Source organism: Prosopis cineraria, unplaced genomic scaffold (genome assembly GCF_029017545.1).
Source record: "Prosopis cineraria cultivar Desert tree isolate PC_DT_omini unplaced genomic scaffold, ASM2901754v1 PC3, whole genome shotgun sequence".
NCBI lineage: Eukaryota > Viridiplantae > Streptophyta > Magnoliopsida > Fabales > Fabaceae > Prosopis > Prosopis cineraria.
In genome coordinates, this window is record NW_026555334.1 from 45738314 (window position 1) to 45754280 (window position 15967).

General features: G+C 30.6%; 1 protein-coding gene across 1 annotated transcript; it reads left to right on the forward strand.

The window, feature by feature from the left end:
* The first annotated feature begins 8030 nt into the window (after positions 1-8030).
* On the forward strand, positions 8031-9875 carry LOC129305114 (transcription factor MYB8-like). The gene is made up of 3 exons (XM_054945045.1): positions 8031-8524; positions 8640-8769; positions 8866-9875. The coding sequence occupies exons 1-3, from the start codon at positions 8392-8394 to the stop codon at positions 9713-9715; spliced, it is 1113 nt and encodes a 370-aa protein (XP_054801020.1). The 5' UTR covers positions 8031-8391; the 3' UTR covers positions 9716-9875.
* Positions 9876-15967: the final 6092 nt, after the last annotated feature.

Consider the following 15967-nt stretch of genomic DNA (forward strand, 5'->3'; position numbering starts at 1 on the left):
TGATTTTTCCGTTCTTGATGGTGGTTTTTGGAACATTCCTTGTCTGGATGGTGTTAGTAGCTGCTATTGACGTGTCGGGGGAGAGCTGTGTGATTGTGTTTTGACTGCCATGGGTTTGTGTTTTTCTTTTCCAATTTTACGGCTATCATTCTTGCCTTTTCAGAATATATCTAATAAAAATCAGTTCACCAATTTCATCAATATACTAAGCTCATTTTTAATGTTCACTCTCGTCAAGTTTTCACTTTCACTTTCTTATATAGAAAATCTCTTCACCGTCTCTGAGCAGAGCATGAGAAATTTTGAACGTGTGCAGCTAGACATATACATACAAGACATCTCCGAGTCTGGAAACCCAAACACTATGGAATGTACGCTAACATCAAAAAATTGGGATTTGGGGCAACGCAGGAACTTATATGCTACTCCTCTTTATAATATAAAACATTTTTTAAAAACCTTGTTTCGTACAAAACATAAATCAGTGGATTGAAGATTATATATATTTTCAGTTGTGCTCTTATTTTAATATGTTCTATTCAAGTAGTAATTAATGATAGTGTTTTGCATAAGTCAAATGTTACTTCATTGATCCGTTTCAATACTGTAAAATATTTTTAATTGTATTACATTCTTAATAAGTTAGTTACTTATTTTTAAAATTACATATTTTTTTTATATTCACCCCTATTAAAGATGCTGTCTTAATTAAAAAATTATATTAATTACACGTCTAATTAATAGTGTATTTGAAAAAATATCATTGATTGTACATTGAAATACTAAAATACCTTATATTTTTTAACACCTTATCTTAAAAAAATACCTTTTATTTTTTAACAAAGCTAGTATATTTATTCCATTTAAGGATATGATTGGAAATATGTGAATTTTTTGATAAAATTAATATTTTAACCAATTTTTTTAAAAAATGTAAATTGGTTAACAACATGTCGAGGTATATATAAATGACCACGAGGGATCCCAAATTTTAATTACACTGGGTCTGTTCCAGGCGCCAACTATATATAATTTTGTAGTGTCTTAATTATACAGATTACTTTTAACTACATTTCTTAATCCTGGTGAAGTACTTTCTCCAGTTCTTATTATAAATTAAAACACTTCTTGTAAGAGATTTGCAATATTTAATATAAGATACTTGGTGGATTTTTTTTAAATATTACACAATGTCTAAAATAATTAAGAATGTAATGCAAATTCAACATTTTTACTTAAATGTAAGTAAAATTAAAATTTTATTATTCTTTTCAAACAAAATTAATAATTTAACTACATATCCTTAATTCTAATGATATAGTTTAAAGATGCAAAATGAAAGAGATTAATCAAAAGTATCTCATGTTTTAGACTGGAGGACTACATATTAGGATTTAATATTATATTATAATATTCAATATTCGATTTAAGAATAAAGAAAGGATAATGCACGGCAAACTGATAGTGACCCAATAACCAATCCTTATCAGGTGGGTGTTAAGCACACACCGACACGCTGGGTGTTATCCAGAGCGCAGAACCTGATGGATTGGATAATTGGATCCGCTCCGGCTGCTATTGGGTAAATTTTGCAGGCAAACAATAACTGCCATGCTTAATCCCTTATATCATTATTATCAAACTTTTAAGTTTACTTTACAAATTTGTTAGTTTTACATTTTTAATTTACAAAATTATATTAACTCACTTATAAACTTAAATTAGATAAAACTCAATTAAACTTAATGAGTTACCATTTTTATATTTTTAAATTATAAAATCATTTCAATCTACTCATGAACTTATTAGATATGATAGGTATGTATTATGTAAAACTTGATTCATAAAAATGATAGAATCTGATTCAATAAAAAATAAAATTAAAAAAACTAATATTAATTAATACAAAAAGAAAATAAAAAACACTAAAAATAAATTGCCCTATTTGAAAATTTCTATGCTCAGTATGATAATTCATAAATGTAGATAGATTTAATTTCAATAATTTATATTTAAAATATATTTAAATTAAATTATGATCATATTTTATATTTTAATTATTTAATTATATATTTTTAAAAGTTATTTATTAATAGAAGTAAACTTTTTTAAGTTTATGATTCAAGTCTATATTTCAATTTATATCCTTGTAATGAGTTTAATTAAACTCACGAGTTCAACAACATTGTCTTATCCTATTTATAAGTTATTTTTAATATATTTTATTAAAATAAAAAAATTTTAAATCTCATTAGTTTATCTTAAAATTTAACAAGTTTTTATCTTTATTCTTAATAATATTCTTAAATCTCATTGCTAATATTTTTATTCAAAACATTTAATAATGAAAAAAATATAAAGAGAAGAATTGTAAATTGACAAATGCCCTCTATATAGAATTAAATTTTTTTTTATTTTATAAATAGGACCAAAGGAGTAGATATTATGAGTTCATAAGTGAAAATAAATTTCTTATATACTCCCCTCGTCCCTATATATAAGAGATTTTTTAAAATTTTTTTTACCCTTAAATATAAAATGTTATTAATATATTTTTTTAATAAATGGACTATTATATTCTTATTAAATTAAAAAAAAGATAAGTACTCTCATTAATTTATTTTAAAAAAAATATTCATTTTTATTTATAATAATTGGAAATAAAATTGAAATGTTATCTTGCTTTTAATTAAATAACAAACTTTTATTAATTCATGTGATTTGATTAAAAGATTTTTTGTATAAAAATGAAGGGAGTATACAATAGCCGATGTAAATAATAATTTGCCCACGAGCCACGATCATCTATCCAACTCCGAATAAATTCAGGCATCACTCAGCAGGATTTTATAAAATCATGTAGTTAGTGCGATCTCTTGCATAATAAAGTCTATGAATGCATTTTTAATACACCGGGCAAAATGGTAATAATTCAACTTTTGTGATTTTCCCTTCGAAAATTTTACTTCGAGTTTCGAGACTTCTTGAGCTTGATCTTAATCACTGATGATAATGATAGGTCAATACATACACCTTGTAACAACGATTTCACATCCAATGTTATGACTGGTTATTTAAATTCAATAATTGTGGGGTTGAAGTGAAAGTGGTTCACGTGTTAAGGAAAAAAAAACATGGCCACCTTAACTTGATTGATCCTTTTCATTCGAAGGGTCTGAATTTGAAACCCTAGTTAGAGGAAATTGAGTCAATATTTCTACTGACCCAATATGTCTATGATATTAATTGGTACAAAAATCCAAGTATTTGGGTTAACCTGTAACAGCGACACTCAAATTAACTTTCTTAAAATTATATAAACCCAAGTTTAATAATTTTATATTAAAAATACTAACATTTAAAAAATGCAAAAATTATTTTTTAATTCTAAATATATATTTTCATTCATGATCGTAAGACCATTGATAACGACTCAACATTTTAATAAATATAAAAAAAAAATCAGAGCATGACCGTGGTCTTTGGTTTCAATAAATCCGTGTGCATCTTAATAGAATGGAAGATATTCACAGGTTAAGATTTGTGAACTTGTTTTCTCGACGAGGAAACGTTTCGTGAATCGTACCCCACCAATGGATATTTCAGGTCATCGAAGGAATCTCGCAGAAAAAAAAAATATATATGTATATATATGTACACACACACACACATTCTAAATGAGGGTATTAAAATTTAAAAGTGGTTTGTTTGGCAAATTAGAAGAGAAAACGGAATGCTTGGAGATGGAACCAACGTAATATATACATATATATTCGCCAAACTTTGCTAATATATACATATTAATAACATTATAATTATGAATATTAACCTATACAATTATATACAGCAAATTATCAATGCTTATTTATACAGGACGATAGTATCAAATCCTTCCCATAAAAAGAGAGGTTGTCTTTTCAAACATGTCAAATGGTCACGCAGAGGTGAGTGCGCGGATGAAGGGCGTGTGCACCCCTTTTCTCTATCAAAAAAAAATAAAAAATGGATAAAATGGCGTAAAATAACAATATGCATATACTGTCAAGTTTAAATAATTCACCAATTTGATATTTTGATATTTTCAAATTTATTATGGTGACTTCGTAAGTTTCTCCAGTTGGACGCGGGCCACAGCATTTGATAGCTATACAATTATCATAAGATATTAGAAAATTACGACATCAAGTCACAATTTTTCAAGCCAAGAACAAGTTTGACTTACAGTTAGTTATATGCAGAAATTTTTCATGGATTTTTTTTTCTCTGGTTGAAAAATAATATTTTTATTTTTTTATTGTACACATCAATCACAGTAAATATTACTCTATAATATTTTATCCGTACTGATGTCTTTTTTTTTTTTTTTGGGTGATGAAATTCGTGCTGATTTGTGCGAGGCGCTGAGTGAGAGGGATGTGCCACAGTCTAATAAAAGCATCGATGATAACAATATAATAACATCAACAACTTGAACCGTCACGTACTCACGTCTCCTTTCTCTTTATCTTTCCATTTTTTCCATCACGTTCTTCACGTTGCCTCTTGACCATGAAAAAACTCAATTAATTTCAATACATTTTTTCATCTGGTAGTCATAAAACTAATTCCTTAAAAATTAAATATCATTTAAAAAGTTATCATTTTTTAAGTGATATTTTTTCACATATAGGTCACTAATTCCTCAAATGCATATGTTTTATTGTCAAGTTTTATCTGTTTAATTTTTTATCCAACAATTTTTTTACGCTATTTCATGTAAAGCTTTGATTTTCTTGCAATATTAAAGCGCAGCCGATACCATGATTAATTTGTTTTTACTTTCGTATTTTCTTACCTTTTCACACACCGGTCATTCTTGACGATGTGATTACGTCAAACATTTCCATTTTTTCCCAGGCCACGGGTAAACTAAAGGAAATTTTTTTAATAAAAATTTCTTGATCATAATTAATAAAAAAGAAAATTTCAAAACTCTGCAGTTAAATTAAAATGTTGAGAGAAATTAATCGATTGCCTCTATTGAAAGATAGTTATTTATCCATTTTTTTATGTTGTTCATTTCTATAAATAGCGTTATTTATTACTTTATATTAAGTTGTTTATTGTCCTATTGCTTTTTATTTATTCATTACTTTCAATTAATAATCAACTGATCTTTTCATTACTTTCAGGCATTTGTAATGGAAAGACAACAAACAAGTAATGAACAACAGCATATAAAAAATAATAATAATAATTAATGCTAGTATAATGACAACACTTAGAATAAAATCAACTGAAAATAATAGATAAATAGTAGGTAGTAAGGCAATGAGCAACAATATGTAGGAAAATGAACAATTTGTGTTAGCATAATAATAATATATGGAATGAAATTAATTAAAAGCAATGGATAAACAACAGATGATAGGGTAATGAACAACAATATTAGAGAAACGAACAACTCGTATTAACATGATGACAATACTTAGAATGAAACAACTAAAAGTTATTGAATTACTACTTGATACTGTTAAATCAACATTTAGAAATGAACAATTTAATATACAGTAACAAACAACATTATGTAGGGAAACAAACAACTCATATTAGCATGATCACAATACTTGAAATGCGATTAACTAGACAAACAACATGCACAAGAGCAATGAACAACTTAAACTTAATATATGGTAATAAACAACAAACAATAAAGAAACAAAAAGCTCATGTTTGCATTATTCGTGCATGTTTTGTGAAGAGGGTTAATTTTATCATTTTTTTAACTTTTTAGTTTCACTACAGTATCTCTAAATTGCATTGAAATTCCATAGTTTTTTAAGGTTATTATTATTATTTTTTTTTTGTTAAACTGTGTTCAAGGAATCTTTATTAAAATTTTTCTTAAATTTAAAATCACATCCATGCAGTGTTTTTCCCATAGTTATATAAATACTCGTAGCACTTGAAATGAAAAATTGACCAACAGTACAGCCATCATCGTCTTCAAAATTGAGCTCATTGATTTAGAATTTACATTAATCAAATGAAATATTTTCTTAAAAAAAAAAAATCTGCACTTGTGGTTTCTGACTGCTACCATACTTGCCGGTGGGATACTTGCGGAGTTAATGGCATTTTAATACAACCATTACCGAATTACGTGATTGAGCGAACGGACTATCGCAACTTCTTTTTTTCCCCCCTTTTTTCCCTCTCGGGTTTAAATTTCCCCCTCTTTTTATCCCCAAAAAAAAAAAAATTCTCCCTCTCTCCATAATCACTAGCTTGGCTGAGGCTCACTCCGATACTTCTTGCTCTTCGTAATCACGATTTACTAGCCTGCCTCCATCAGAAGTCAGATCTACTCCCTCCGTCTACAGTATCAGATAATTTTGATTTTTGATAGACTTGTTTTATTAATCCAAATTACTATTGTAGTCGGAAATAAAAATCTGTTGTCTCGTGTGTTAATTATATTATCCCCGTTACCTTACACCTTTCGTTGAATTGGGAGTAATAATTAGGAGGGGATAAATATAGGTAAAAATTCAAACAATAAATTGAACGCATTTATGAAAATTTTTTATAATTTGTACTAAGTCATTTAAGAAAGACAGCAACTTTTCATGTGATTGTGATGAAGTTATTTGTTTTTTTATAGTATTATTCAATATCAGATACGGTACACATCCAATGAAAAAAGTACTCTTTAGTTATCACGTAGGTCCAAGCTTATAAGATTTAAAGGGGTGGCTTAATTATAATATTTAGCATGCATGCTTTTATAAATATTCAACTATTATGTACAAGATAAACTCTGCCTTACTTGGAACTTTGAAGGCTATCCAGTTAAAGAGCGCAAGATGCAATCTATATTTATATCTTTCCAAAACAGCATCCTATTCAAACGTTAGTGAAAGAGAATTTGGATTGTAAGTATACGTACCATCCATATTTTTAAGACCGTGACATCAGCATGGCTATAATTTCGATTGACTTTATCTGCAATGTAAAAAAGATATATGCTTCATCCGAATTTAATCTCATTCTTTAATAAAATAATTATTTATTTTTTAATTAACTCTATTTTTTTATATTTATTTCTATTAAACACCCTATAATAAATACAATATTATTATCAATAGAAATACTTTTTTAAAAAAATGATTATACCTCAAGAGATTAAAAATGCGTTATATTTTTTAACATTCAACCCTTTAAAAAATATCTTACATTTTTTAATGAAGGGAGTATGAAAGAGAGAAAATTAGAGGAGAAAAAATTTTTTTATCTTTCTAATTTTGTGTAAATGAGAAAAAATATTTTTTTTACTTTTCTCTTATTCTTATTTTCTTCTAGTTTCAAATGGAAGGTCAGTGATCATATTATGAATGAGCGCAAATGAAGGGTAGATAGGGAACTCTATCGTTGAGAATGGAACATAGTCTGGCCCGGAAGAGTTAATTGGCAACACTCGATGGAATTCAACGGGGAAATGATAAGCATGCATTGATTTTATTTTGTTTTTGAATGAAAGAACATGAAAACATGGTTCTTTCCACGTAATGGTGAAACTTTTCAAAGAAATAATGACATGGATGAAGTGCGCGAAAAGCTCAGAGAGTAAAGAATTGAAAGAATCTTTGTTTTTGGCATCAATTTATTTTGTCAGTCACAAGTTTTCCAGCAGCAGGAGGGCCAGTAAAAGGGACCCTTCATCTCGTCGGGCAAGGGATTTTGCTAGTGTCTTTTAATTCCTACAATATTATTGTTGTTCGATTTCGCTCGGGGGGAGGGTTTATCGGGTAATTTAATTTAATCTGACTTGAGAGAATAGCCCTGCACCTTATACAAGATAACTTAGCTGGCAACTGGTCGAGACGGAAGGGGATAAAATCTTCAACGCCACTGCTTTGTTCGTTTCTGCTAACTGTCCCAAGCATCACACTTTCAGCCATGAATTACATTACAAGCATGGTTTCTTTTCAGATTATACGTGCGTATTCTCTTAATATTAATGCTTAGTAATATCAGCGCAGATGAAATGACCCACCATGCCTGCAAGAGACATCAGTTCTCTCTCACACCTTCGATTAGACTCATGTACACTGTTCACTAGCCCCCACTCCTCACCTTGCCAAAATAAACTCTCTTCGCTCTCCAATCCATGGGATGAGAGAGAGGAATGCGAGAAACCTTCTTGACTATCATGACTTGGCTCACATGAGGCCTGGCTCGTAAATTACTTCAATCCCCTGTTGCTGAGCAGCCCTTCATTTTCTAGACTTGACGTTCAAATCATCCGTCCCTCCCTTTCGCCCTCACATCCTTTCTTATTCTCCCACAGGGGTTCCTACCTGGACTGACTTCCATTTTTCCCACAATTCTTCGAATCTTTCCCAACCAAATATGGGGAGGCACTCTTGCTGCTACAAGCAGAAGCTTCGGAAGGGTCTATGGTCCCCCGAGGAGGATGAAAAACTTTTGAGACATATTACTAAGTATGGCCATGGCTGCTGGAGCTCTGTTCCTAAGCAAGCCGGTATATCATTCCAATTCGATTCCTACTTTTATATGCTCGTATCCCTCCAACCCTCCATCTCCGCTTTATCTCCTTCACAATTTTTTTTTAACACAAATTCATGGCGTCTTGTCAGGCCTGCAGAGGTGTGGTAAGAGCTGTAGGCTGAGGTGGATCAATTACCTGAGGCCTGATTTGAAGAGAGGAACATTCTCACAAGAAGAAGAAAGCCTTATAATTGAACTCCACGCAGTACTGGGAAATAGGTAACTCTCTTTCTCATCATAATTTTATCGTGAAGTGGATCGAGTCTTTATTTCTAATTCTGATTTGCTTTTCTCCTTCTTTTCCTGACTCGCCAGATGGTCTCAAATTGCGGCACAATTGCCCGGGAGAACTGACAATGAAATCAAGAATTTGTGGAATTCTAGTTTAAAGAAGAAACTGAGGCAAAGAGGCATCGACCCTGTTACCCACAAACCACTCTCTGAGGTTCAAAACGGAGACGACAGAGACAGAGAACTCAATGAATCGAAACTTCTCAAATCAGAGAGCCCCGATTCAGATGGCACAAAAGCCTACACGCCCGTCATGGAAGGCTGTGCCGGCTTCAAGTATAACAACAGCACGAGTGACACCAATTTGCTAACCAACTGTGGCAGCAAAGAATTGCTCCCGGACGGGTTTACGGCGAGCTACACCACTTCGGGCCTGATGGGGAATTTGAATTCCGCACTTCAGGTGAATTATGCATCCTCTGGTGATGCCTTCCCAGCCAATTCAAACCCTTCTCAGTGGTTCGCCCAAACAGGAGGACCAAGATTCAATATGAATTCTGAATTTGCTTCCAATTCCATGTCTACTGTTCTCGCGCCTCCACCCGCTTCATATCTCCCAACGGTTGGTGTTCCTTGCGATGGTATCGGTGCAGCCTCTTACACTACTGAGCATGCATCCCCGTCTCATTTCTGGGCACTGATGACAGATTCTGCAAAAGAGACCCAAATGCAAGTGCTGGAGAACCAGACAGGGGAAGCCAAGTGGGGTGATTACGTTCAATACCCGATCGTAATGCTGCCCGTGACTCATGTGGTATCTGATAATTTAGCAGCGATGTTGCCCCATAACAAACGGCAAGAAGAACCCTCGCAGACTTGTAATATGTTTTCCAAGGACATCCAGAAGCTCACGGCTGCCTTTGGACATATGTAGACACTGATGATTTTAATAGTGCAGGTGTGTGCAACAGATTTTGATCTTGTACATGCACAATTCTCTCGCCCCCGACCTCTTCTCAGGTGTGGGTACGATTGTAGAAACAACCATTCCTCTGCTCTGTCTGCAATTGCATTACAGTGGTGCTTTTCTTTTATGTTCATTCATGTCATTTCCTTTTTTTTTTCCTTTTAAAATATATATATATATATTTTCAATGCCAAAGTCATACACGTAAAATGTAATCCGAATGTATTTCAGTCGTTCCCTTCTATTCTCTTCCCACCTCCACTTTCCTGACACTACTCGAAAACAATACTGAAATGAAATTTTATGTAGCCAGCACTTTATCTAATCAACGAGTCCGTTGTGTCGTCCATCATGATCTCGACAGACGAATAGTTTATTTACTTTCACGTCAATGGAAGCCCAAAATTTACATGCTAAACGAAGCAAGTACATCTGAGTCGGCACTCGGCACCCGCCCATCGTAAAAGAATATAGCAAGAAAGAACCGTTTTTAATGCCTCAATTACTTCTTACCACACATAAATTTCAAAGCCAATTCCTTCATAGATATAGGTACAGTGCCTGTTTAGATTTTAGTGTACATCTGGTAAAAATATATTTGAAAAATTTAACTATTTATTTGATTTGGTAAAAGTATATTCTAAATACGATTTAGAAGTTTTTGTTGAAGTTACCCAAACAAGCTCATAATCAAATGGCCAGGGATAATCTGAACATTTGACGGCACATTGGTTTACTTGAACATGAAGTCTTGTGTGCCTGGGAAGCACCATTAACGAAGCAAAGGAGCGGGCATTGACGATGAGTGATGCGGAGCAGTCACTGGTTTGCGGTCCGTATTCCGTACGGAGAGACAAAGACTGGCTAGCTAACAAGGGCCATGTGTACGCTTCCCTGTCATGTAGCTTCTTAATCAGCATCCTATCCAATGCATTTCAAGCAAGAAACTTCCAATTCCGAGAGCAAACAAGTGAGCGAGTAAATTGCACCGTGGTGATTTCATTAGCTGCTTTATCACTACCAAATCCACGCCACGCACGTGGCACAATCTAGCACCACTCTCCATCGTTCGCGATGCCAGCCAGTTCACCAGCCTTCTGTTTTAAGCATTGAAAAGTTTACCAACATGTGGGTGTGAAGCTGTCACTCACTTCTACGTTGATAATTATCCTCATTTCCTTGATTATTTTTGCCCCCAAAAATAAGTTTGCTAATTCGATTTTCCTTCCAAGCTTTCTGAAAGTATTAATCTCAAGTGGAGTGGTGATTGGAGAAGAGAATTGATGTAAGTTAATCCCTATGCACTGTAGTCAGCAACTCAATACCGGACAATCTGTCAAGTTAGAGTGCCCTGATAGAGGAGCACTGAAAATATTTAAATGAATCACTCTTTACCGACAACGGAAGAATCAAAATTAAATGCATTGATTCAATCAAGAATGAATAAAGCATTTTCTCTTTATTTTTATTTTGCAAGAGAAGAATCAATAAAGCCAATTGAATCGTCATGTTGAATCAACGAAACAAATGAAATCTTCGCTATGGAAAGCATGAGAATTCCTGCAGTTGATAGGTGCCGGTGAGCTGGAACGTATGGGAGTGAAGCTTGTAAACAATAAACATCCGCATGACGCATTGCTTAGTGGGCATTGTATTTTAACCAAGTTAAGTGGCCCAACGGCCCATCTGACTTGTTCTCGGACCCAAGTGTACAGGAGATAGGGCCAGACTTTGAAAGTCCAGGTCTTACAATTTTCAGAATCGCGGCTGAAGAAAACGTTAGTTGGGTCAGGTGAACCCTGTGGCTTGGTGGTGAAGGCGCTTTGCTTTCACAATTCAAGCCGCGAGTTCGAACCCAGGCACTCTCAATCCCATACACACGAAAAACGTTAGTTGGGTTCATGAAAAGGGACGTGACCTCTATATAAAATTATTCCCGCCGATCAATAATAATATTCCCGCCGCAATTGTACTGTGTCCTTGAGACAAGAAAATCCAGTTGACCAAACACTGCTCGTCTAGTTTAAAATATTTTTTAATGTTTCGTATAGGCATTGCCATGTTGCGAAATTGGTTTGAATCTTGGGATAGTAAAAAAAAAAAAAAATATCGGGGACGGATTGGAATTTTCCTCCAAAAAACGTGGACACGACGAGGGCGCTTGACAATGCCATTCCCCGTGATCCCTACCGACGATTTGTTTTACATTTCTTAGGATGACGTTCATAAATCTGATGGCTTGCACTTTCCATCACCGTCCTAAGTAAGAGTTGAAAACCTTAAAACTCGATTTCTTAGTGGCGGGTGGGCATTAATCCTCATCCGCCGGTCATTGTAAATAATTATCTTAGTCAACTCAGAGTAATTTAATATTCCCTTCGTTAAAACTTATCGAACCGATTCAATAGCGTGCAAAAGCAAATTTCAGGAAGCCGATGATAATTAGCACAAATTGTCAAATAAAAAATGAAAATGAAAACATATTCTCAAACAAGACTTCTAATATCATTATCATCAACCTCAGGAATTAAATTTTTTTACTGTGCAAAAAGTCTTGCCTCTGCAAATTGGCTGCTCTAAAGACCACCTTCTTATCCGTATAAAAATATTTGTATTGCATGCACATTTTGTGTAGATTAACATATACTTTTAGTCCTCTAATTTTATATAAAATTTTAATTTAATTATTTAATTTTATAAAATATTTTTTTAATTCTTTAACTCTAATATTATTAGTTTTAAATAATTATTTTTGTATCAATTATTATTATTTTAAAAAAATAAACTTAATATGTCAATATTTAAAAATATTTTGTTAATATTTAAAAATTCAAGGTAAAATTTTTTTAGGATAAACTAACAGTATTAGAGTTAAATGATTAAAATAAAATATTGTGTAAAGTTAAATGATTAAATAAATACTTTAGCCTGCTGTGCAATATTCCCTTCTTGCCATGTTGATATTGTTTGTCATTTTTAATTTGTTGTGTATTGGATGCAAATATCAACAATGATTACTCACATGTATCATTTTATTAGAACTAATCCTATTCAAAATATGATGGAATATTAAATATAAATATATCCTTTAATAAAAATTAAACCTTTATTATCATGTTATAAGAAATTAATCTATTTTATTAAACTCAATCATTTTGATATGGATGTTGGTTTTTGTACAAGGGAGAAGAAATGTCTGGTTTTGAGAAGATAATTTTATTATGGACGTGAAATAAGGACAGGTTCAAATTGGGAATGGGTGGGCTTTATTTCTAGGATCGGCATCATCACATAGCAGCACGCCTTTCGCAATACAAAACTCACAGTGAGTCAGACCCATCACGCCCTCACTGTCCTCCATCGATGTGACCCCCTGTTGATGAGCATTCGATAGGTTTAGTCAGTTCAGCTTTAATTTCTCTAAAATGGATTAATTACACCAAAAATTTGAATCAAATTAAAATGAAATACTTAATTAAATTAAATTATAATGATCTAATTCAATCAATTTATTTATTTTATGAACTTTAATTTAGATCTATAAAGTGTAAATATTTATATATTTTTCTATTCATTTTTCCTTTAATGTTAAAGGCTCAACAAAAAATAGCAACCTTATATCATAATTTATGATAAAATTAATAAAACTCAGTACTATTACATTAAAAACTAACTTATAGAAATAAAAACAAGAACATTACATTAAGTAAAAAAATACTACTAGCGCAAAAAGTAAAAAGATATTTCTTACTCATTTAGATGAGAATTGACTTTTCAAATATATCAAAAGAAAAATATATATAATTTGGTCGATTCTTTTTATTTGGTTCAAGAATTTTCATGCCATATTGAATTGATATATCAAAATTTTTATGAAAAGAATAATGAAGCAAACCATATAACTGAATAGACTGAATTAAATAAATTAAATTAAATTTAATTCAATTTAATCTTCAATTGCAATTTGATTTCACTTATCCTTAACTCCAATTCCTCCTCTCATTAATTCACGTACACCTTGGCTTGCTTCAGTGCTTATCAAGTGATAAGCACCACCGTACTTATTTTATAAAATTTATTTTTAAATTTTGTTTTATATTTATTATAAAAAATTATAAAGTTTTTATAAATTTACTTTATAATTAATCTAGACAATACAGATCTAATTTAGATAGTTTAATTTAATATTAATTTTTTTAAAAAATTATAAATTAACTATCTAGATGTACTATGGATAGCCTGAATCCAAAATATATATAGTCAATTTATAATTATTTTTTTTAAATAATATTAAATTAAATCACCTAGATTAAATATGTATTGTTTAGATTGATGACAAAATAAATTTATTAAAATTTTATATTTTATAATTTAATAAATATATGTTAAAATATAAAAAAATTAATAAATTTGGACCCTCCAAATTTTTCATCACGTAATGAGCACCAAAACAAAATGCCCGGACTTCATTACATCCTTAATCTTAACTCATCCAACCCCCCCCCCTTTTGATTTAGACTTGGCACAAGTCAAGGCTTAAATGTTTGTTAATTTAATAGCAAATACAAAAATCTAGAAGGCCAGAAATGGGTGACTAAAAATGATTAAAATACTTAGTGACGGATAAAAAAAAATCAATAGAAGCATAATTTAATACTTAAAATAAATATTTATATTTTTCATAAAAAATATTCTAGATGTATATAATCATATTAATTAGGGTAAAAGTATTTTTTTTGTTCCTACAGTATTTTAAAAAAGCACTTAACACCCTAATATTTTTTTGCAGCAATTTTACTCTTGAAGTTATTAAAGGGGAATATTCTTGCCATTTTCATCAAATTTTTATTTTAATAATTTTAAAGGTAAAAATGCTCTAATAAAAGAGTTAGAGTACTAAGTGTTATTTAAAAAATACTTTAGAGACAAAAATTTACCGTTGCTCTATTTACTATATAAGTTAATAAAATTAAATATTAAATACAATGCATAAATATAGTATTATAATAACAACAAAGACTCTCTCTGTATATATATATATATATATATATTAGAATAATGTTTTGTAATTTTCATTAAATAAAATCCACAATCCCTCTCTTAAAAAAGTAACAAGTTTTTAACTGAATTCGACTTTAATGAAGTAGCTAGTTGTCTTAAAATTAAATTATTTTTTTATATTTATTCCTATTAAATATATTTTTTATAAATAAATATAAAATAATATATTTATTAAGAGCTCTTTTAAAAAAATACATTAATTCTATCTTAAAATATTAAAAATACTCTATATTTTTTAATAAAAAGAGTATACTTCTTTCACATAGTAGAGAATCTGCACACAGTGATCTCTCCATTTTTTTATCAACGTTTTGCTTCCAGAGAGATTGTATGTCTGAGAAGGTTTTAAAAAAAAAAATTCAAACCATTTTTTATAAACTATCACTTTTTCATTTTAAAATATTTATATTTAATATTATATGTATCATAGTTTTAAATAATAATTTTTTAATGGAATAAGTAAAATTTTGTAAGGGAATAAATGAAATTTTTTTGAAGTGAGAGATTTTTTGCGAGGGGCAATAAAAATATTACCAAGGCAAACGTGGGTCCGTCCTTGAAAATACTAATTAATTATAGGCGCTGGCCTGCGATGCAAGCTCGAGTCAGGAGAAGCTGGACAACAAACTGCGTGAATGACAGGGGCCCACGCTTCCGTGTCACAACTCAGGCCTCACAACTTTGGTACTCCTTCTAATACTATTTATATGACATTTTTAAAAAAAAATTTTAATTTAAAATATTAAACAACTTATAATAATTAAATTATTTTTTAATTTAATTTTTATTAGTGTAAAAATATTTAATATATTTTTATTATTATTTAAAATTAGAAATGAAAATAAAAATGCATCTTACTTTTTTATGATATAAAAAAAGTTAACTTTTTTGAATACATGAAATGATTAAAAGAGTTATATAACAAGGATCAGAGTACTTAAAAAAATAATAATTAAAGATCATGTGAGATTATTAATTACAATTAGATATTTTGAATTATTAAAATTTTAATAATAAACAATGATTCTCACTTAAAATTAAAAGGACAAGACTTATATATTTAATATCCTTATCTCTAATTAGATCATGATATATGGATCTTTATTATATTAGTTTAATTGAAAACAAAAATTTAGTATAAAATAAATAATTTATAAA